General features: G+C 33.5%; 1 protein-coding gene across 2 annotated transcripts in view; it reads left to right on the top strand.

Moving 5' to 3' along the window:
- Positions 1–23,778, top strand: part of SECISBP2L (SECIS binding protein 2 like) — a 46,187-nt gene that overhangs the window by 3,535 nt on the left and 18,874 nt on the right. The window contains exons 2-13 of one of the 2 annotated variants that reach the window (XM_010965283.3): positions 3,809–3,987; positions 5,557–5,881; positions 7,613–7,748; positions 11,546–11,775; positions 12,065–12,089; positions 12,443–12,558; positions 18,224–18,358; positions 19,809–19,889; positions 20,427–20,594; positions 20,741–20,882; positions 22,064–22,233; positions 23,031–23,163. In XM_010965283.3, the coding sequence (XP_010963585.2) occupies positions 3,809–3,987; positions 5,557–5,881; positions 7,613–7,748; positions 11,546–11,775; positions 12,065–12,089; positions 12,443–12,558; positions 18,224–18,358; positions 19,809–19,889; positions 20,427–20,594; positions 20,741–20,882; positions 22,064–22,233; positions 23,031–23,163 (1,840 nt within the window). Of the gene's footprint in view, positions 1–3,808; positions 3,988–5,556; positions 5,882–7,612; positions 7,749–11,545; positions 11,776–12,064; positions 12,090–12,439; positions 12,559–18,223; positions 18,359–19,808; positions 19,890–20,426; positions 20,595–20,740; positions 20,883–22,063; positions 22,234–23,030; positions 23,164–23,778 lie in introns of both variants that reach the window. The other variant, XM_074366087.1, reaches the window with a different exon arrangement.

Here is a 23,778-nt window from a genome sequence, read left to right as displayed (position 1 = left end):
AAATCAAAGAGGAAATAAAAAGGTAGAATTTTAGGTTATTGAAAAACTAATAAAATACTACATATGAAAATGTGTAGGATGTGGCTGAAGCTATACTCTGAGGCAAATGCATAGACATAAATACTTTCATTGTTCAACATTTTAAAAGGAAATTAGAAATTAAGCCTCCAAGGCAAAAAGTTAGGAGGAAAATTCCTCAAAGCAACAAGGAAAATAAATGTAAAAACAGGAATTAATAAATTAGATAATCCAAAAACTAGTATTAAATTTAGAAAGTTGGTTTTTAGAAAAGTACTCTCAGATTTTAACAGGATTAAATGTGATCTGTTTTAAGGAGGGAAATTATGGATAGGAAAGCAAGTGGGCAGAATCTAAGTTAAATACTTTGATTTTTTTTCCCTCAATACTTTCTGAAGTGTTGCAAAACTTGTATGTATACTGCAGTTTGTTTTGGCAAATGGTTTACTTTCACTATAAGCCATTCCAGTGAGAAAACAGTAAAGCCAGCAGGAATCTCTTAAGCATTTTTTCCTTCAGAAGACATTTATTTTAATCTTTGGCCATGATATGTAAAACATCTTAATGTTTGCTATATCATATTTTTACCTTAACTTAGCAAGAATGTGGAGGATTTCCGTGGTCATGTTTTTCTGTAGGTGTGTGGTACATACTGACATTTCACTGTGGGAGCTTGCCTTATTATGGTCTACTTCAGTTTTGATTTTAAGTGGGTGTCTTTTTTTCAGTTGCTTTATCTGGAAAGATTATTTGCACTCTTTTGGAGGTTCTGTCTCAGAGGAGTTCAGTGTGCATTTTCTGTTGATGTGTGCTTCGTAGTAATATTTGCCCATTTTCCCCTAAACCAGTCTTGTATGGTGCTCTCTTCAGAACATGAGTTTAATGCATGTTTGTTGAACTATATAGGCTCTCAATGATCTGAGTGCATTTGTTTAATAAACTTTCAAATAAAGTTTTTATGACTTATTGTTCTGATGAATTCTTGGGTTTTCTAGATTATTCACATTACAGTTTTATTGACATTTGTTTTAATATATGCAAAATTTTAAATGAATGTGAAATAGCTTAAGTTTTTTTCAAATACAGTTTTCTGGGATTACAATTTTTCTTTAATTTGGAAAATCCTGAAATAATTTCTGAAAGATAAAGATAACTTTAAAGCAAATTAGAGGTACAAGAATAGTTAGATTTTGTTCTGTGTTTAGAGTTCTTCCATATTTTGTTTTCTTTAAGGAGATAGAAATTTGCTATAAAATTTCTGATTTCTAAAAAATAGATCTTGGCAAAACAAGAGAGACTGAACAGAAATTCAAACTGAGGAATATCATTGTATGAAGTAACTAGGCCACTTTTTCATACTGTTTTGTTGTCCACTATATAAGACATTTTTTACTTTGATTTCTATACAAATTAAAATATTGCCAGAATCTTGCTTGCTTAACATATTGTCTATATGGGCTTTATTATGTGGAATTTTAAAAATAGTTTGAGATCTTAATATTACTATTCAGGCCTGAGAAAAACTGAAGCTACATTTTGATGTATGATACTGAAGGCTCCAGATTCACAATGAACAACTTTTAAAACCATATGGAGTTGTAACTATAGGAGAAAGTTTGCCAGTCTGTTCCTACTAGTGACATCTTCTGTTTGTGCAGCTGTTGACTACAGCAGCTTCTCTTTTTTTTTTTTTTACTAAAAACAAAGGATCATTTCAGTGTTTGTTAGTTTTATTGTTGAATGCCGATATCTAGTATTGCACTTAGAATAGAAACCAATACAAACTTTGATATTTAAGGATATATACTGTGTGTACTATGTGTATGTACAGATGTTAGTTATAAACTATGCATGACACTTTTTGAATAATGGGTTGCCTAAATTCATAAAACTTATGAAGTACAAATGAGACTAGGTATAAAAAACTTACTGCAATTTTGACTTGTGCAAGAACTTGCATTTGTTGTTACCAAAATAATTTATGAGTTGGTATTATTTTGGGGGGGTGGTCAGGGAAAATTATTTTTAAATTGTCTTATTCTTTATATTAGTATTGTTCCTTTTTTCATATTGGGCTGAGAATTTAATATAACCATATACCTTGTGTTCAAAAAAAATCCAGTGTCTTCTAGTCCAGATTTATAAAGAGATTCAGAGTTCTCGTGTATTCAGAGGTTGATATTTTATACCTTATATCAATAAATTTTGAAACCTAATGACTGTCACAGTGAAAATCACTGACTTACACTATTAGTGTTTGAGGTTTTTCTCGTTTGTTGAAATTTAAGAAATCAACTTCAGTTCATAGATATTTGTGAGTGCAACTGTGTTATCCATTTCAGATTTGGTTAATAGTGCAAAAGCAGATTTCAAAGTTAAGTCAGATGGGGAGGAAAGATACTGAATTAATACTGCTGTAGAGTTCAGATCTCTTCCCTCTTCTTTTTTTTTCTTTTACAAGCATTTCTGAATATTTACAATGGTCTCTTTGGAGAATAATTTTCTGAATAAAGGGTATATATTTAGCATATCAAGTCTTTTCTTTAGATTTTCTTGGATTTGCTACTGATTACCTTTGTGAGAAACGTGCGTGAAACTTATTCTGAGAAATATGCCTTAATGGGAGCATCTAATAAATGCCACCCTAGTGGGGAAAAAGTTCTGATTAGGACTGTGGCTTTGAGGTAGTTTGATTTGAGTTGTTGAAAAGTTGGATTGTATTCCACTTACTGTTTTCATTAAGAAGTGTTTAATATCTCTTTAGGTTGTGGTTTTTATGTGTTTTTTTTTTTAACATTCTGCTTTTACAGAATATGCCTGTAGATTATTTTTTATCATTAAATTTTAAAAATTTGTTGTTAAATATAACATACAGAAAGAAAACTGCATAAAACCAATGTACAGTTAAGTGTATTATTATATGAATTGTGTCCTCCTGGTTAGGATGTAGAACTTTGCCAGGCACCCTAGAAGCTCTTCAGGGCCTCTTCCCAATGACAGCTCCCTCTTTCCTAAGGGTAGTTTGTATCCTGGTTTTCATGGGTCTTATTTACTTTTCTTTATAGTTTTGTCACCCATATGTGCATCCTTAATGCTATAGTTTGTTTATTGTGTCTGTTAAATCTCTATAGATTATAAGATACAAAATAAACTAAAATGGAGTACATATTCTGGATTACTTGAATTACTCAGTTTGTCTACTGGGAAACTGAAGTACTCATTTTTTTCCCAGTTTAACTATGAACCAAAAGTTATGTTAATTTTTTTTTTTCATCGTGGACGTTTTCTTTCCTTTTAATTTAACCATACTAATCTAATTTCCTAAAGTGGACAGAAATAGACTATGTTTTAGACTATTCAAACAAATATTGAGTAATTATCCTTCAGAATTCTGTTTAATGATTTCTTTTCCCCGTAACAAAATTATTTTAAGACACATTGTTTTGTCTGAAGAGCTAGATTTTTTACTACCAGCTTTATTTTTGGACTCTGAGGTATGACTTCCTTGTACTGTTGATTGTTTTAACAACTTTAGTTACATAAGAAATGACTTCATTGAAATGTAGTAAACTTTGATAAGTTTTCCCCTATTTGATGTCTTTGTCTAAATAACGTAATCATATTCCATTATTTTAATTTGACATTGGTGGTACTTTGACTATCTTGTGAATACTGGGAAGAGGTCTAATTACTGTTTGTAAAGACTGACTCTTCTGCTGTTAAATTGTGAATTTGTATTATTTAAGTTTTTGCTCATTTGTTAGTAATGTGTTTTACTTTCTCTTTGAAGAATGTCAAGCTGTCAGCTGAGGTAGAGCCATTTATTCCCCAGAAGAAGAATCCTGATACATTTATGATCCCTATGGCACTCCCAAATGATAATGGAAATGTTTCTGGTGTAGAACCAACTCCAATTCCCAGCTACCTGATTACTTGTTATCCATTTGTGCAGGAAAACCAGTCCAATAGGTAATTTTTTATTATTTTCTTTTGGGGAGAAGAAAGGGGTAGGGAAATATAGAAGTTGGCAAAGCATACTTCTTAATTTTTTCCTTTTGTAACTTTTAAACATTAACCATTTCTCTATTTTATAAGAGGAGTAAGTAAAACCAAATGATGTAGAAATTTAAAAATTGTTAACATGGATTATTACTATTCTCTCATTCTTTCTAAGAGAAAATTGAGTTCTTTTTATGTTATCTCCCATAAGAAGTCATTGACATTTGTTTGAAATAATTTGACTCCAAGGGAAGAATGAATTATTCAGAAAGAGGTGAACAGAAACCCTTCTTTGAGGATAGGCATCTAACATAATTGTCAAGACAGTCTGGCGTAAGAAGAATTTACCAAGGAATGGTCCTTAACTTTGATGCTTTGTGGTTAGCATATATCCCTAGACTCTGATTATAGTTTAAATTTAGCTTCTGTGTTATAGTCACAGGGTGATTTAGCAAAATGCTTGCAGTTAAGATAATGTATGACCTAGTGACTAGGGTGTAACTTGGGATAGTCACGATAGCCTTTCTAACCCTGCTTAGACTGAATGATTAACACTTCATTGGTGTAATTCACTTTATTGCTTTCAGCCTCTTTCAAGTTATATCACACACAGAAAATTGTCCGTCTCCAGTACTCTGGGACAAATGAGTGAGGCGGCTAGGCTTTAGCCTTTGTCCAACCACCCCTGAGGGCTAAGACAATCAATATTTCTACACGTCTATAATCATTGTGGCGCACTCATGTGCCAGGGCACCTTCTTTAGGAAATTCTGGATGTATGAGACCTACGACCCCTCATTTGTCAGCAGCAGCTGTCTGTGAGGAGGATTGCTGAGACAGGAAGGATCTTGCTGGTGCTTAATAGGAATTGCACTAGAAGAAACTCTAACGCTAGAGATCAGATGGCAGTGAACAAGCTTGCCTTTTTCTTCTCTTCTTTCCATTGGACCTGGAGTCTGCTTCCATTGCCAAGGAAGGGAGCCAGGGAACGAGCTAGACTCCCTGGCTCCCCTCCTAGGCATTAGGGGAGTATGGGAGAGGAGTAGGAGGCCTTGGGTCTGAGCTGAAGAATGAGAGGTAGAAGAATCAAATCACCCATTGTAATGACCACCTTACACAACGATCACTTTACCCTGCTGTTTTGCAGAAGGCTGTCACAGTTGTTACCATTGGATGGGAACTTTGGACTGTCTTTATTGCCAGATTTAGCGGCTAGGTGTTTAACTTTCAGGCAGAAATATCTTGAGGAGGTTGAAGGGAGAGTTATAGATAAGAATGGTATGTACTTTTAAAATTTTGAAACGCAGTAAACTATCAGGTTGAGTTCCTTTATACTGTCAATTAAATTGTTATTACAGGTACATAAAAATCTCTAATTATAGCAAGGAAATTTATAAAATGGTAATTTTATCTCTTTTTCAGAATTAATATGAAGCTATTTTGTATTTTTTTTTTATTAAAATAAGTTGAGATTTTGGTTTAGCACTGCCTTTATACATACATGTCAATAGATTTCTTGTTTTTTGATTTGGTTTTACAGACAGTTTCCATTATATAATAGTGATATACGATGGCAACAGCCCAATCCAAACCCTGCTGGACCATACCTTGCTTACCCCATTATATCTGCTCAGCCACCTGTTTCTACAGAGTACACATATTATCAGCTGATGCCAGCACCATGTGCCCAAGTCATGGGTTTCTATCATCCTTTTCCTACACCTTACTCCAACACTTTTCAGGCTGCAAATACTGTCAGTACTATAACCACAGAATGCACTGAGCGTCCAAATCAGCTTGGACAGGTCTTCCCGTTGTCTGGTCACCGAAGCAGAAACAGTAACAGAGGACCAGTGGTACCAAAAGTAAGTGACCAAATTTGATTGGCATTTATGTTTAATACTTCTCTTGTTAATAATAGTGTAAATAATTTGCTACTTGTATTGATTAACCTTTAATGCTGAATTTACTGTTTAAAAAACAATTAAGGGTGTAGCATTTATAAAATAATTTTTTCCCATTATTTTTATTCCTCATTCTTAATTGGTGGTATGATTTATAATCATCTTCAAGTTCCTTCAGAGAGTTTACATAAACAAAGTGCACAGATATTTCCAAATTAATTTAGTGATAAAAATCGCATAGTGGCACCATTTTTAATAAGTGGTTGGTTTGGCTCCCTTGCTAGCAGTGTTGAGTGGCTAACACACATCAAGGTGTTACAGTCTTCAGAAATAAGCAGGAGATACTATAGAAAAGAACATTTGTGATTCATTAAATCCCTTCAATTTCATTGTTTTTGTTCTGTCAGTTTTCAGTAGGAGTAGCACGTTGTTATTTAAGGGATGCTTTACTGTGCTATGAACACAGGGTCTCCTAGGGCTGAAGAAATTAAAGATAAATTTGTGAAATGACCTTTAGTCAGCACCAGCCTTTTAAGTAAGTAAAAAACACAAAAACAAAAGCAAAAAACAAAGGCCTTGAAATCACAAGAGAATTAAGGTTTATTCTATGTAATTATTTCTTAACTAAAAGGATATTTTTCTGTTGAGGCCTTAATATCAAAGCAAGTAAGAAAAACCATGTTTCTTCTCAGCACTTTGGAGCTAATGGAAGACAGAGTGATTAGATGTGTCTTATGACTGTTATCTAGGAGTTGATGCTTTCCTAGGTTCCATTAGCCCAGCCTCTTTGGTGAAAAGTCTTTGCTGTTTTTTGGCACACTTTTTACAGATTAAAATACAAATAAGCAACAGAAGTTGCTTTGAAAAGCTTTTTATTTTGGCCTTCGTTCATGGAAACATTCTGGGTCAAGGGAAATCCTTTTGGAACCTCTGAGAATGAAAAGAAATAAGTATTGGAAATAAGATAGTTATATGTAACTCCCAAATACTGAAGTAACAATTTCTCAGAGTGCATTTTCAGCACTTGAATCAAAGAAGTTAAATTTGGAGTTCATTTGTATAAATTGCTATTAAGTGATGAATACTCATTTTAAAAAATTAAGGAAAGGATCAGCTTTTTAATATTTTCTTTTTCAACTAAAGCAGAAATTTCTTTTGTACTTCATTGCTATCATGAAACTAAAATTTAACATTTGGATAGGTTACTGCCCTTTTTGATATTTAATTTTAGTTTTAATTTTTAATTTTAGAGGTACTGGGGATTGAACCCAGGGCCTTGTGCATGCTAAGCATGCACTTTACCACTGAGCCAGTTCCCTCCCCCCGATTATTACCCTTTTAAATAAAAATTTACAACCCTGTATTTGACATGATTATACTATTATTTATTAGTTATTGATTGACAAAATTAAAAAAGGAAATAACAATTAACATGAATTTGTATTTTATTAATTATAGTAGTGTTAAATGATTATTTGAAAAATAGTGTATAAATGTGTGTATATTATTTCACCTATTATGATTGGCTGCAGATAATTACATGTAATCGTAACACAGTAACCCTGTTTCTACATGGATTGGGAGTCACTAATTTGTAGCATACATTTAGGTGTATTTTATTGTGGGTGTGTGTTTTATAGTGTTTACTACATTGAATAAGATCTTAATTTTTTTTTTTTAACTTAAAATCAGCAACAGCTTGTACAACAACACATAAAAAGCAAAAGGCCGCTGGTGAAAAATGTAGCTACTCAGAAAGAGACAAATGCAGCAGGTCCTGATAATCGATCAAAAATTGTGCTATTGGTAGATGCTTCACAGCAAACTGGTAAGGCAAGATTTCTTATATATATATACTTCACTGATTTTTATCTGTTGTCTTACGTTGACTTTATAATTGTCACCACTTTTTAGGATTCTGGACTTTCATCCTTCCATTTATCCTGCCACTTTATGAAATTCTTCTCTAGGAAGGATAAAACAGTCCATGTCCTTAATATTCTTTCAACTTGTGTGCTGTCTTGTGTACAGTTTTAAGCAGGATTTGAGGTTTCCTTACCTCCGTATAGTAGTGGAGCAATTCAGAAATCAGAGATGGAATTTGCAGACATTGTAGAAATTTGAGGGACTCATTTTGGTAGAAGTCAGAATTGAATTTCTAAAATTGGATTAAAATCCTTTATAAAACATCGTAACATCTTGTAGTATCTGTATAGAAAGAACTTAATCAAGTTTTCTGTGCTATATTAGCATAGTTCGAACAAGTCCTTTGAGTGACACCTGTGTCCCCCAAGCAAGTAAAAATTTTGGACTAGCTGGGTATAATTTTGTCAAAAGCTTTTTAGAGGACTATGTAAGCATCCTATTAAAAAGCTTTATCCTGGTAATAAGTAAGAACAGTCTTATAATATTCTTGCTTTTTCCAGTTTATATCATGAAATTTCATTTTGTGTCTCTGATCTCAGCTTAATAGCTGTAGAGTAGGTGACTGTCCTCTCTCACCCATTGTCGTTAAAAAAAATCCTTATTAATGATCCAAGGCTAAGAATTAGATTTGTTCAAAGACATTTGCTTTTTACCTTCTACAGTTTTCACTCAAATGCTGTCTGGCTTGAAATGAATTAGATGGCGCATACTGTCTTTCATGTGGACCGACCATACCTTTTCTGTTGGACATCTATTCAGTTATCCTTTTACAGTTGCTTAGATCCATTAGGAGCTAGAAAGTCTCTGGGAATTAGTTGAAAAACAGTCTTGCTGATAGTACAGTCATTGCGTGGTTTGTAGGGCGTAAAAGCGGTAAGATAAAGAGACCAACAAATGCTTGAAGTGGCTATGGAAAAGTCACGAGGTTATATATGACAAAGTTTCTGTGTTTTGCTTGTTCATCATCATAATGACCCATTTCTACATACTTTCAACTTGGAACTGCTTGAAAAATTTACCCTTATGTCTTTGGTTTGCTCATTAAGTAAGTGACCACAAAGACAATCTTCTGAAGCATAAAAATTAGAAAGTGAAAAGATGAAGGTATAATTTGAGTAGAAGGTTATGCCTTCTATCAGTATTCTTATTCTTTAGTTTGTTTTCAAATTCTGGTGATTGTACATTCTATCAGTATTCTTTAATTTGTTTTTAACTTACCAGGATTAATTGGTATCAGTCTTAGAATGAAAATTATAGTTTAAAGGAATTTGCAAAAATTTTTACTCTTGAACACAAGCTTGTATTTAAAAGAATTAAGTAGGATAGCTAGATACAAGGTAATATACAGAAGTTAATTGCATTTTAATTTTCTGTCAAACAAAGTTTAGGAAAAGATATCATTTACAACAGCAACAAAAATATACTTTTTGGGATAAACTTGACAAAAGATGTACCAGACATTTTATAGATATCTCTAACTTTATTATGAGGCATTTAAAAAAATGTAAATATGTTCATTCAGGACGATTTGATGGTGCAAATGTCATTTTCCCCTAAGTTAGTCTATAGATTTAGAGCAGTTCTAAACAAAATTCCAATGGGGATTTTTGGGAAACTTGACAAACTGATTCTGAAATAAAGGAGCACTAGTCTGAGAAGAGCCAAGACATCCCCGGAAAAGAACTTTTCCTCTAGATATCAAGACCTGCTAAACCATCTTAGTTTTTATAGGCTTATACAAAAATGCAGTATACAAAAATTAAACAGAGAGCCCAGAAACACTCACATGTATGTGGAAACACATGGAAAAGGACAGAGATAGCATCACAGGTCTCTAACGTGTATCTCATGCAAATCTATTCCAGATGGATTAAGGATTTAAATGGGAAAACACATGCAGAATAAAATATAGACGGATACCTTTATGATTGCAGAGAGAGAGCTATTTCTAAAGTTAAGAATTTCTAGTTATCGAAAGTGAGTGATTTTTCATTAAAAAAAAAAAAGTGAGTGAAAGAGCAAGCCACAAATCTTGGAAAAGGTTTTTACTATGCCTATAACTGACAAAGGATTAGTATGAGGACATATAAAGAATTCCTGTGAATTAATAAGAGAATGATACCACTTTGCCCTCAGGGCCCCTGGAATGCAGTACCAGAAGGTTGAAACAGTTTAGACAGGACTATAGGAATCTTTCTTTTGACCCAGTTGTCCTACTCAGGTGAGTGTATCCGAATGGAATCTCCCCCTAGAAAGAAAAGGAACTGTTTTGATTATAGGTGTATATTGCAGCAGCACAAAATAAACACTGAAAACTTCTCAGTGTCCAGTAATAGGCAGCAGGTCAGAAGTACAGGACATCCACTCAGTGGAGTAATATGGAGCCTTCTTATAATTAATGAAGCACATATACATAATATTAAACAGAGCACAACTCAAAATTATATTGATGCTGTATAAAAATTACATATGGGGAAAAATTGTATATGTGAAAAAAGGCTTATGGGGAAAAATTATGTGGAAAAAGGAAGATTTGTGTTTGTTGGGTTGGGAGGAGATTATTAGAAGTTTGGGGTTGTTTTTAAAATGTCTTGTAATTGCAATTTATGAAATACAGAAATGAGAAACAGACGACTTAGAAAAATAGGCAGAAGTCATACAATCCAAAAGTAAAATTAACAAGTATTTCACAGAAGGGAAAACGTTAGTGGCTAAAAGCATAAGAAAAGATGCTCAACCTCATTATTAAGCAGGAGAATGCAAATTAAAACCCACAATGAGCCATCTTTTTATACACAACAATTGGCAAAAATTATAGCTTAGAGGACAGTGTCAAGTATTTGGTGAATATATGTATCAGTGGGGATCTTTATATGCTGCTGTTAGAGCTAAACTATTTTAACCACCTCAAGAATGATTTGGCATTACCAAGTAAAGTTGAATATTATGTGTATCCCCTAAGGCCTAGCAGTATTTACCTTGGAGAAATTTTCACATGCACACATACACATTCATATGTCTGTATAAAAATATTTACAGCATTATTGTTGTTAATAGCAGAACCCTAAGTGTCCCATCAGTGGTGCAGAGGATGGATACATGACGGTATATTCATACACAGGCATTCTAGATTTCCAGTGACATTAATGAATTACAGCCACGTGCATCAGAATCTCAAAACCAATCAACTTTGGAGGGAAACAAGTCACAGAAGAATATGGACAATATTATTTCATTTTTACAAAGCTACAACAGCTAAAGTACATGATTTATATTTTTGGAATACAAAAGTTCATGATAAATCTGTTTTAAAAGTGAAGGAATGAGAAACACAGAATTCAGAATAGTGGTAACCTCTGAGGGTGGAAGAGGATGCAGTGGTGGAGAAGGAAGGCATGCTGTGGACTTTAAAGGATTGATGTTCTCTTCTTAAATGTGTAATGGTGGTTTGTTTTAATTATGTTAATTATGCAGATATTTTAATTAAACAAATATTTATTCTCTTTTCATAATAAACACATTATAAACCAACTTGTCAGGAACATCTTACCTTTTGATGATCTTCTCAAAAAGTTTTCACCTGTTTTCTCCATTTACAAAGTTAGCTATCTTTATTTTCTTACAATTTTAATGATAATTTAACAAGAATTGATCAACTTGGTCCTCAAAAAGAGTTGTCACACTTTCTTTACCTTGTAGATTTCCCATCAGACATCGCTAACAAGTCTCTCTCTGAGAGCTCTGCCACGATGCTCTGGAAGGCCAAAGGCAGGAGGAGAAGAGCGTCCCACCCGACTGCAGAATCCTCTAGTGAGCAGGGGGCGAGTGAAGCTGACATTGACAGCGACAGTGGCTACTGCAGTCCCAAACACAGCAACAACCAGCCCGCAGCAGGGGCTTTGAGAAATCCTGATTCCAGCACCATCAGTGTATGTGGCATTACTTTGATTTCCTTATCAGTCATCTATGGCAGTATTATCTTTGTGCCCTCTGCTAAAGCTGAAATGTTGATTTTCATTAATTTCTATAGTAATAAGATGGTTACAAAGTATTTGGTACATTTTGTTATAAATTAAAAAAATTCATTTATAGAGAAGTATTTTTCCTGAGATTATAATAAGCATGCTTTACACTAGATGGAATTATGAAATGTTTTACAAGGTATCTGGTGTTTACTGTTGAACAGAAAATAATTGTCTTTTTTGTTTCTATTTTTAGCATGTGGAATCATCAATATGTGCAGGTACTTATTTTCTGCATAGTGTTTTGCTATATTTTCTTCTTTGTCCATGTCAAAGTTTTGCTTTTAAGCATGAAGCTTGCTGATGCTACAGAAAAATTAGAAATCTTCCAAAGAGATTCAGGTTAATTTGAGTGTACAGTTTTACTGATGAAATTGAAAAAATCCCAGCTGGAGGTATTCTGGCAAAAATGACACTTAATATTACTAAGAACTGGAATATCACTTAAAAGTTTCTGGAAAATTTTCTAGTATTAATTTATAGTGACTAAATTTCAGTATGTGAAGTTAGGGGGCACTTTAGGTTTTGGCATCTTTATAGTTTAATTATATTTTAAAATCTCATTTGTTAGCAGGTGGTGTAAATTGGTCCAATGTAACTTGTCAGGCAACTCAGAAAAAACCTTGGATGGAGAAAAATCAGACATTTTCTAGAGGTGGAAGGCAGACTGAACAAAGAAATAATTCACAGGTAATTTGAATTAGGTTGAAGAAATTTGAGTAATGTGATACGAATTATTATAAATGATATAGTGGTTTTCAAGGGCAGTGTCCTTAATTTTTGGTGATGCATATTGCATTGTTTAAAAGTAAGATATCTTGGTATCTGTTACTTTGAAATGGCTTAGCCAATAAAAATACTTAAATAATGAAGCAAAATGGCAAGATGTTAAATGTAAGTGGGCTGTATATTATACCATTTTTTACTTTTCTATATTTAGGAAATATATTTGGATATTTTTTAATTTGAAAAAAGAATGCTCTCCAGTCCTGATTCATCTTCTGTGACTTTTTCTTATCCATATAAAGTTAAAAGCATTTTAATGCCTTAAATATTGTTTCTTTGCACTTCAGGACTGTAGCCTTGTCCATGTGTCTTTACTGGATTATAAACATCACAGGCCATCCCCCATGCTTGTTGCGGTGCCATAGTGATGGCTTCCGTGTGCTGTAAGTCCTGTACTGGGCAGCTTCCTGGTCTTAGGGAACAGATCTAGCTGCAGTACAGTGGAGCAAGTTACATACTGCCACGAACTTCCAATAACTGTCTTCCCGCATTGGTTGTCTATGAAATTAGGGAGGTATTCATTAGCCAGTATTTTTCCCTTTTAAGTTTTTGGTAGAGTTCCTAGATTCCTTAAATCTAGTTAAGGAATTTGAAATTATTATATAAATAGCTCTGCATGAACTAAGAGTAAGTTACTAATGGATTAAATAAACCAAATACTTGCCTGTGCCTTTGCCTCCCTGAGGTGAAGTACTTCAGATGTACCCTAACATTAATTAGGCTGTCAGGAGAACAAGCAGAATAATGCCCTCTTCCCTATGGTTATTGCAAAAATGAGTCATTATTGTTTGTGGCAGGCTTGTGAGACAGTCTAGCTTTATTTGATTAAAAACAAAAGAGCTAAAAAAAGAATTGTTTATATAGATTAGATAAACAAAATCTACAAAATGTTTGGTTAAGTACTGAAATTTTATGTTGAAATTGTAACTGCTAGACCTGCCAAGTTTAGTCTCAGTTTTGGTACTTTTGGTATCAGTAGCCCACAGAAGAGGAAATAATACTGATACGGAAAAACTTTATCTCTGCCTCAAAACTGGTGAGGAATGGTGAAAAAAACAACAAAAAAAATCATGCAAATGTATAAACGGTTGTTTATTTTGTCTCTCTTTCCAAAAGAACTGCAGCCAGATATTGAACAGTGTGTGTTTTTTCTTTTCTGCTTCTGAGGCTTTGTTATACTTTTCTTAAGTGTGTAGTTCGATTTTTGATGTGCAGAAATCTTTTTTTTCTTTTGAGTCAAAAGATTCCCCCTTTAGCAATTTCTGATTGCTTTGACGCTTATAAAGTCTTTTAGAAATCTAATATTCATGTGTATTTTCTGCTTTTTTTTATAGTGTAATGTTTTTCAAAACTTTATCTGAGAATTTTTCTCATGCATGATCCAACATAATGATGTTGATTTTCAGAGTATTTAACTAGTTACCTTTAAACACTGTAATCCATCCTTTTCTCTGATTTGTGCTACCCTTTTAGTCATTTGCTAATTGTTTATATCTTACATGTTTCTGGGCATTTTTGTTTCATTCATCAGATTTTTGCACCTGTACTGTGCTTTTTTAACTACTGTACAGTGCAGTGATTTTTAATTTTTTCTTACCAGTGTTTTGACATTTGAAAAACAGATTTTTTTCTATACTCCATTGTAGCCTTAATTTTAAATGATGGACAGAATCTAAAAACTGAAGTTTTTTAAAATGGTTTTATTTTGTGAATAGATTGAAAAATGAAAGATGTGAAAATGATTGTATGATGAACAATCTTATTTTTACCCCGTGTCCACCTGTCTTCTCTTCCCTATATCTGTATATTTTCCTAGAGTTTCTTCATGTCATAAATAAATACAAGTTTGTATCTTATGTTTTATTCACTCTGTTCTGTTCTCTGTTCACATTACTTAACAATGTATCTTGGAGACATTTCCATATTATTACATAGAGGGCTTCTACTCTATTTTTTTTTAACAACTCCTAATGTTGTATGGATATATCCTTGTTAATATCTGAAGTACTATAGATGGATACTTGAATTGTTTATAAAGTATTATTATAGACATGTTGCAGTGTTATTTAGAAATGTGTGTATATAGCAGTAGAATAAATTCCTAGATGAGGTATTGCTGAGTGAAAAGGCAGAGTCACCTCTGTTATTTGGTAAATAGCACCAGATTGTTCCATTTACATTCTCAACAATAACTGGGAGACCACCTGTTTCCATATAGCCTCAGAAATCACGTGTTTTCAAGATTTTGGACTTGTGCCAATTAGTGAGAAATACGGTGTTAATGTAGTTGTGCATCTTTCCATATGTTTAGTGGCCTTTTGTACTTTTCTTGAACTTGTTATATTCTTTGCCCCTTTTTGTATCTTGATTTCTCTTTTTTGGTACACTTTTTAATTAGTTTGATCAAGCTTTTACCAAATTTAAAAAATGTATAGGAACCTCAGTCTGTAATATGAGTTGCAAACATTTTGCTAGATTTTCACTTTTGACTTTGTGTATTACTATTAGCATATACAAGTTTGTTTTAAGTAGCATTAAGAAGTTTATTTTTATATAAGATTAGCCTGTTTTCCTCTGAAGTGTTTATGCTCTTGTGTTTTTTTATGTTTAAATCTTTATTCTGTTTAGAGTTTGTCTTGGTGGATGTTGTGAGCTATGGGCCCTGCTTTGTATTTTTCAAGTGGCTACCCAAATCTCCCAAAATCATTTATTGACAGGACCATTACTTCACTGATTTGAGATAACTACCTTTATCACTTGTTAAATTTCCATATATATTGAAATCTATTTCTGTCTTTTCTGTTTTGTTCCATTAGTTATTAAATTAATCTATTAACTTAGAGAATGGATTGCCTTTATGATATGGCATCTTTCCAGAAAAAAAAAAGCCTTCCAATTTTTGAGTCACCTTTTTGTTTTCTTCAGAAATGTTGTATAGTTTTCTGAAAATAAATTTGTACATATTCCTCATCAATTTCTAGTATTTTCTTCTTTTTTGTTACATAAATAGGAAGTGAAAACAAATCTTTGAGTATTAATTTTGTGCTAGTCATTAAAAATCTTAGTATATATTTGTAGCTAAAGTTTCTGCTTTGTTCTTTTCTGTATGCCCACTTTCTGTCAGCAAAACTCTTTTTCTTAGAAGAACTGGGAAAAAAAGTTTCTTAGTTCTTTCTAAGAGATAATTGAAATACTTGCACATTTGGTCCTCATGAACTTTGGGCCCATTAGTGTGGAGGTTTTAATTTAATCCCAGAACTTTGTTTCCAAGTGTAAGAATCGAGTTGCATTTGTTTTTTAAAAGAATGTTTTTTTCATGTTTGTAACAGCATTCATACATACATACTAAGTCTAGTTTACAACAGGGCTTACTTTTCTTATCATTTTTTTTATCGACGTATAGTCAGTTTACAATGTTGTGTCAGTTTCTGGTGTATGGCACAATGCTTCAGTCATACATTAATGTACATATATTCATATTCTTTCTCGCTGTAAGCTACTACTACAAGATACTGAATATAGTTCCCTGTGCTATACACTATAAACTTGTTTACCTATTTTATATGTACCAGTCAGTATCTGTAAATCTCAAACTCCCAATTTGTCCCTCCCCACCCACTTCGCAGGGCTTACTTTTTGATATAATTGTAATCCTGTTTAGAGGGCAGGTTTACTTTTACTTTTTTCTGGTAGTGACTATACAAAGAAATGAAGAATTATATCAAGAATTATTCTCTTGATTCTTTTTTTTTTAATAAATGTTTTAATGTTTTTTTCTTCTTTTTTTTATGGGGGGTGGTAATTGGGTTTATTTATATATATTTGGAGGAAGTACTGGGGATGGAAGTCAGGACCTCGTGCATGCTTAGCGTACCCTCTCCTCTCGATTCTTATTCACCCTATATTGGGTCTTGATTGTTAGTACTCATTTCAGTGTTAAAAATTTATGTGAATTTAGTTGTTTCTTTAGTACTGGGCATTATAAATTGCATTTGTTTTACCATCCTTGTATGAGGTTCTTTTCATTAGCCAATTAAAAATATTTTATTATGAAAATTTCTAAACAGACATTAAAGTTGAAATAATTTTAAAGAGAACATTTATATAGCTACCAGCTAGATGCTAAGATCTTACTAAAATTTTGCTTCTGTTCTGTTCATCACATGTATATTCCTCTGTTTATCTCTATCCATGTTCATGAGCCTATTTTAAAATTAGGTAAATATTTAAAACCAAGAAACTGTTAGGTGTCTGGAAAATCATCTAGTTTCTTAACAAATGCTTGTAGTTTATAGGAAGTAGCCCAGTTGTCACAGTGCATATTCTAAGAAATAATTACACTTACTATATGACTATCCTCTGACTTATAGTTCTGCCGTACAGTCTACTTCCCAAGAGAGTATAAAATTCCATTCCTTATGAGCAAGGCTTTTCAGACCAGTTGCTTAGCATGGGAATTGCTAGGTGCTTCCAGGTCTTTGTGTGCATATTTTTGATTTCATAATCCAAAGCCTGTATACCAACATGTCCAGTCCAGGTCTGCATCAAGTTCTGTTTAATGTTAGACTTTTTGGGTAACTGATAAAGATCATACTTTTCACATCTTCTTGAAGTATCCTGGTTAAGAGAGTCATTTCATAAGCTGCATTGGGTACTTTAAGAGAGGGCACTTGAAATGTCTTAAGATTCTTAAAATGCTTAATGTGTTTTTTTCTTGCTCTTTTGACAATTGAACATTTTGCAGATGTGATGCTTGGATAATAATAACTTATGTGATTGAAAATTTTGTTCTCTTAAATTTATGTTTTTGTAAACAAGATTTAAACTTTTTAATCTTTCCTAGGAATTTAAAAACGAAACTGCAGATATTAGAAGACTTAAAATAGTTTTATAAAAAAGTAATGTGCAATTTTTCACAGTGGTAACATCTTGCCAAACTAGTGCAATATCACAATCCTGATATTGACATCAATATGGTTAAGATACAGAACAGATCCATTACCTCAAGGATCCCTCATGTTGCCCTTTTATAGCCAAACTCTCTTCCCTTGCCCACCAGCCTCTCCTTAACCCCTAGAATCCACTAATCTGTGCTCCCTTTTTATGATTTTGTTGTTTCAAGAATGTTGTATGAATAAACTCATACAGTCTTTTTAGGATTGTCTCTTTTCACTTGGATGGTTCCCTGGAGATTCATACAGTTTGTTGGTATATCAGTAGTTCATTCCTTTTTGTGACTGAGTGCTGTTCTACAGTATGAATATACCACAGTGAGTTTATTCTCCCAGTGAAGGACATCTGCTTTGTTTCCACTTTTTGGCATTACAAATAAAGCTGATATAAATGTTCATACACAAGGGGGAAAAAGTAACATGTATTAGTTATCACATTTTCATCTTTTCCTTATAATGACCTTATTTGTCAAAAGTTTTAACCTTTTATAATAAGTTAAACAGTTTATGAAAATTCACTTAGTTGTACACTTCTGGATACATTTCTTTATGTTATACTTCAATAAAGCATTTTACTTAAAAATAATACATTTTTTTTCCCTCTGGGGTTTACTTAGGTTGGATTCAGATGCCGAGGACATAGTACTTCTTCAGAAAGAAGACAGAATTTGCAGAAGAGACAAGATAATAAACAGTTAAACCCCAGTCAATCTCATAGAGGCGACCCAAATTCTGAGTCTTTATATTTTGAGGTATTTTTTTCAAACTGTAAACCATTATAGTAAATGTTCTCATTAAGAAATTAATTTTTTTTACATTATTAGTACTTTTTGTGTCTTAACACGCGACTCTGCTACTAGATTGTAAGTTACTTAGAAGTATTGACTCATTTTTATCTTGGTTATGTATAGTTGGTCTAATATTAACTTAATTTATTTATTTTTTTTGGTAAATTTTTGTCATGAGTAGTCATCATTTTGAGGTAACATGTAGAGGTAGAACTTGATCTTGTTTCACCTAGTATGAAACTTTTTCCCCAAATTTTATTATTGTCAGTCTATTTGTTAAGATTTTCAGATTTGCATAGTTCAGTCTACTTAATTTGTGCTACTAGCCAGGGGAGTCTTGGAGAAGGAGGATAAAAGGCTATTTTACTTTCTCTAATAGATAGACAATTTATAATCTATTTACAATGTTTCTATTATTTATTCATCTAAATGGCTCTCATTAGAGGCCTGTTATATGTGTAAAGTAAGGTGCTCTGAATGATACATTAAGATGAGTAAACGCACCCCTCCGGGGAAGTTACTGTGTGATAAGAGGAATATGGACATGTACACAGCTGATACTTCCTGGGTGTGGTTGGAGTTAAGAGGAGAGACAGAGCCCTTTGGTTTTGAGGTGTGATAGGGATAACATTTGGAATAGATTATAAAGAATGAGTAGAATTTGGTTGTCAAGATGGTGAACAGCAACCCAGGTAACTCGTTAGAATAACTCACTTTTGTTGTATAGTTTCTATAAAATGGGTACTAGATGGAGTTTAAATATGCTTGAGGCCAGAGACTCAAGATGAATAATATGTTAGGTAAGCTTAGTAATTGACCTAAAGGACTTGAGAGTGCTTCTCAAGTATTCTGTCAAGAACAATACACGTGGTAGATACACTGTTTGCACTTAACCATATGATTGGTTCCATACTTACATTTAGTTAAAAAATGAGATATAATTTTCAGTGCAAAGGAGAATATTGGTTAAGAAATGACTTTGAATAGGAGATTTTTTTAAACTTAATCTTATTGGCAGGTATGTATAGTAACGGACATGGAATATATTAAAGAAATTTGTAGTAAGCCACCTGCTTAAAATCTTTTCCAAATTATGGGAAATGTGATAAAATCTTTTTTGAATTTCTTTTTATTGTCCTACCTTCCTTAGGGTAGAATTACTAATAAAAGTGGAATAGAGATGCAGAAATCCAAAGGTGGACATACGTGGATATGTCCTTATCTTTGAATAATGAAATTAGCTGTGTTTTAGTGTTTACAAGTTGAGATTTCCTTTTTAAGACTGTCTTTAAATAGTTCAGTGGTGAATAAAAAAAATTACTTTCCCATTTTTCGTTACTCTTAGGCATTATAAAAAGCTCTTAAGAGTTTATTGCTTTGAACTCTGTTTTTACTTAAAGTGTGAAACTTTCAGGATGAAGATGGATTTCGAGAACTAAATGAGAATGGAAATGCTAAAGACGAGAATATTCAACAGAAACTTTCTTCAAAAGTAGTAAGTGACTTTTTTTTTTAATGATAAACAAAATATTTGAACATCATTGGAACTATGGCTGTGTCGAAAAGAAACATTGCAGATAAGTTTCAAGACTTAAGGGCCGCATGGTACAGAAGAAAAGTGTATTTAGTACTGATCTTTAGTATTTATTTCAGTATAGCCAGAACAGAGACACTTCCCAGTGAAATCCATAGTTCCATTACTGATAAGAAAATACCATTAATTAAATGACATCATAAAGCATATATCATGCTGAAGTTTCCCCAGTTGTTGCAAAACTTTACTTTGGAGTTACTTTATTTTCAGTCCAAGATCCAGACAAGCATGACTATTGTGAAATGCTGTTTTGCCTCTGTTATTTTCCAGTCTCCCAGTCTCTAATAGTCCCACCGTCTCACTCTATCCTTTATGACATTGAATGTTTTGAAGAGTCTAAGTTCAGTTATACTGTAGAACATCCCACATTCTGGATTGTCTTTCCTTACATTTAGACTTTTATGGAATCACTAACATGTTTTTCTGTGGTTATCATAGTTGGATGATTTACCTGAAAATTCACCGATCAATATAGTTCAGACTCCAATTCCCATCACCACCTCTGTTCCTAAACGTGCAAAAAGTCAGAAGAAGAAAGCTTTAGCAGCAGCCCTTGCCACAGCTCAAGAATATTCAGAAATAAGTATGGAGCAAAAAAAACTACAGGTATATATTCATTTTTATGAACAAATAATGGAAGTTTATTTGGTAGACTTGCGGGGATGGACAGAAGTGTGACAAATATAATCATCTTAAATTGCCATGTCTTCATACTGTAACAAAAAATAAATATTTTCATGTTTGCCTTGCAGGAAGCTTTATCAAAGGCAGCTGGAAAAAAGAGTAAAACCCCTGTGCAGCTAGATTTGGGGGACATGTTAGCAGCTCTGGAAAAACAGCAGCAAGCTATGAAAGCACGGCAGATTACCAATACCAGACCTCTGTCCTACACAGGTGAGATCGTTAATCTGAGCAGTTTGCTGTTTGCCTTTGCTAATATATTTTGGTTATTGTTAAATTACATGTACCTAAAGAAATCCATGGCCTAGTTGCTCAGTAGCTGCTCTCCCGCCACCCTAGTAGCCCCCATCATTGTTCTACAGCGTAGTGCCTCCTATTACCTACTCTCCCCTTCCTCTAGCCCCCATCTATCCTAAAGGAGTGATCTTTTTCAAATATAAGCTGGATTATATCACTCCCCTGCTCCAAACCCTCCGTAGCTCTTCATCTCACTTGGTCTGTGGGGCCAGAGTCCTAAGTCGTCTCAACTGATCCTGTTACCTTCTTGCCCTCATCGTCATTCTCCTCTGCACACACTGCTCCAGCCACGTTAGCCCCCTTGCTGTTCCACAGACATGCGCAACGTGCTCCTGGCTCAGTCTTTTTGTGCTTGCTCTTTCCTTTACTTGGAACTCTCTTTCCTCGGGCATCAGTGTAGTTTATTCCTTTAGGACCTTCGGGTCTCTGTTCAAAGGATATATGTTATGAACCAGCCAAATTTTTTTCTTCTTCAAAGGTTGAAATAAGAATCACAGATAATTAGGCTTTATAACTGTTACATTATCCAATTTAAAGACAAATGGGAAACAGGAGTTTTCATCAAATTGTGTGTGCATGCATGCACATATGTGTGTGTGTGAGTGTGTGAGAGAGAGAGCTGGCTTTCTACTGAAACAGTAATTTGTATTTTAACAAACCTCGCCAGATTTAGAGCTCAGCAGTTCCGACCTGTTCCCTCATTTCTTTCTGTAGTCTTTGTTTTACAGGATGAGGAATAAGATAAAGGAAAGGGAAAGGCACCAACAGAAAGCACTGATGTTGAGAGACAGAATTGCATTTTCTGTTTCTTGAGTTCCTATGTAAAGGGTCTTTTGTTTTCAGACAAAAAGATAAGGAATTGCCAGGCTTGAGGGTTGCTGCAGTAGACCAGAACTAACAGTTTATCCCTACTCTGGATCTGTATCTGTTATCTTTGGAGCTTTATCTGATGGACACTGCACGACCATGTACTGCTCCTACTTTTATGATGTGTTTTCTAATAAGAAGAGGATGTTCTTACAGATTGATCATTAGAAATTTTGAAACTATGTGGAGTTGGCCATAATAGTAAAACTAATGTTCTTGTTTGTTTTTAGTGGTCACTGCAGCTTCTTTTCACACTAAAGACTCTACTAACAGAAAACCTTTAACCAAAAGTCAGCCCTGTTTGACATCCTTTAATTCTTTGGACATTACTTCCTCTAAAGCAAAAAAAGGAAAAGAAAAGGAAATTGCAAAACTAAAACGGCCCACAGCACTTAAAAAGGTAAGCCAAAATCTGGGGATGTTTATTTTACACAATAAATAAGGATTTAAATCTGTTACAGAAGTAGTTGTGGCATTTTAGCCAGCAGATTATTGTGAAAAGCTTGTAGGCATGCATCTTTATGATGACTAATTAATTTGAGATTGGGGATATCAGCATCATGACTATCTTTCTGTGTTCAGCAAGGCCCTGGAGAATGAGTTCTGTCAGAAGGTTAAAAAAAAAAAAAAAGTTAAACATTTAGGCATCCAAAAACATTGGACCCTGGGAATCAGAAGCCAGGGATTCTACTACTACCTTCAGTGCTAATTGTGTAGTTTTAGGCAAACCTTTTTTACTGTCACCTTCTTCTATAGGTTGGGGATAGTATCCGCTCTATTTAACTCTGTATTGTTATTAGGAGGAGCATAATGAGGTAGTCCATGTCCAAACACTTGAAAACTGCAAAATGTAAATCTAATGTAACTATATGACCTGGTTTCCAAACTCTGTATTTTATCCATTTTGCAGTAAGCTCTAGTTTGTAAAACTAGGATTTAAAAATGAAGCAGATGTGGTTTGATAGCTATGGTATTACATAGAATAATTGCCTCCCTTCATTTTGAATATAGTATTTCCTTAAACTACAGTGCCTAAAATTACATTTACCTTTATGCCAGTCAGTTTTTCCATAGCCAACCAAAATCCATATGTCCATTTTTAAGTGAACTACTATTACTGTATAATAGTGAACATTTTAATCATTCAGTACATACTTAAAGAGTAATCAGTAATTAAAGACTGGTGATGACTTTTAGGTTATTTTGAAAGAAAGAGAAGAAAAGAAGGGCCGTTTAACTGTGGACCACAATCTTTTGGGATCTGAGGAACCAGTAGAAATGCACTTAGATTTTATTGATGATTTGCCACAGGAGATTGTTTCCCAAGAAGGTAAGATCATCCCTTTCCCCCTTCTTCTCATGGAATGGTCCAGAGTATTTTAATTGGTAGGCAAGCCATCACTAGTTATTGTTCTAAATATGCTCCATATTTTATCTAAGTTTTTTAAATTTTTTATTTATTTATTTATTTATTAACATTTTTTATTGAGTTATTGTTACTTTACAATGTTGTGTCAAATTCCACTGTAGAGCACAATTTTTGTTATACGTGAACATATACATATTCATTGTCACATTTTTTTTGCTGTGAGCTACCACAAGATCTTGTATATATTTCCCTGTGCTATACAGTATAATGTTGTTTATCTGTTCTGCATTTTGAAATCCCAGTCTGTCCCTTCCCATCCCCCTGCCCCCTTGGCAACCACAAGTTTGTATTCTATGTCTGTGAGTCTGTTTCTGTTTTGTATTTATGTTTTGTTTTTTTTTATATTCCACATATGAGCAATCTCATATGGTATTTTTCTTTCGCTTTCTGGCTTACTTCACTCTGAATGACGTTCTCCAGGAACATCCATGTTGCTGCAAATGGCGTTTATGTTGTCAGTTTTTATGGCTGAATAGTATTCCATTGTATAAATATACCACCTCTTTATCCAGTCAT

This window comes from Camelus bactrianus, chromosome 6, assembly GCF_048773025.1.
Source record: "Camelus bactrianus isolate YW-2024 breed Bactrian camel chromosome 6, ASM4877302v1, whole genome shotgun sequence".
NCBI lineage: Eukaryota > Metazoa > Chordata > Mammalia > Artiodactyla > Camelidae > Camelus > Camelus bactrianus.
Note: the sequence above shows the minus strand (reverse complement) of the source record. Positions and strands in the feature narration are given on the sequence as shown.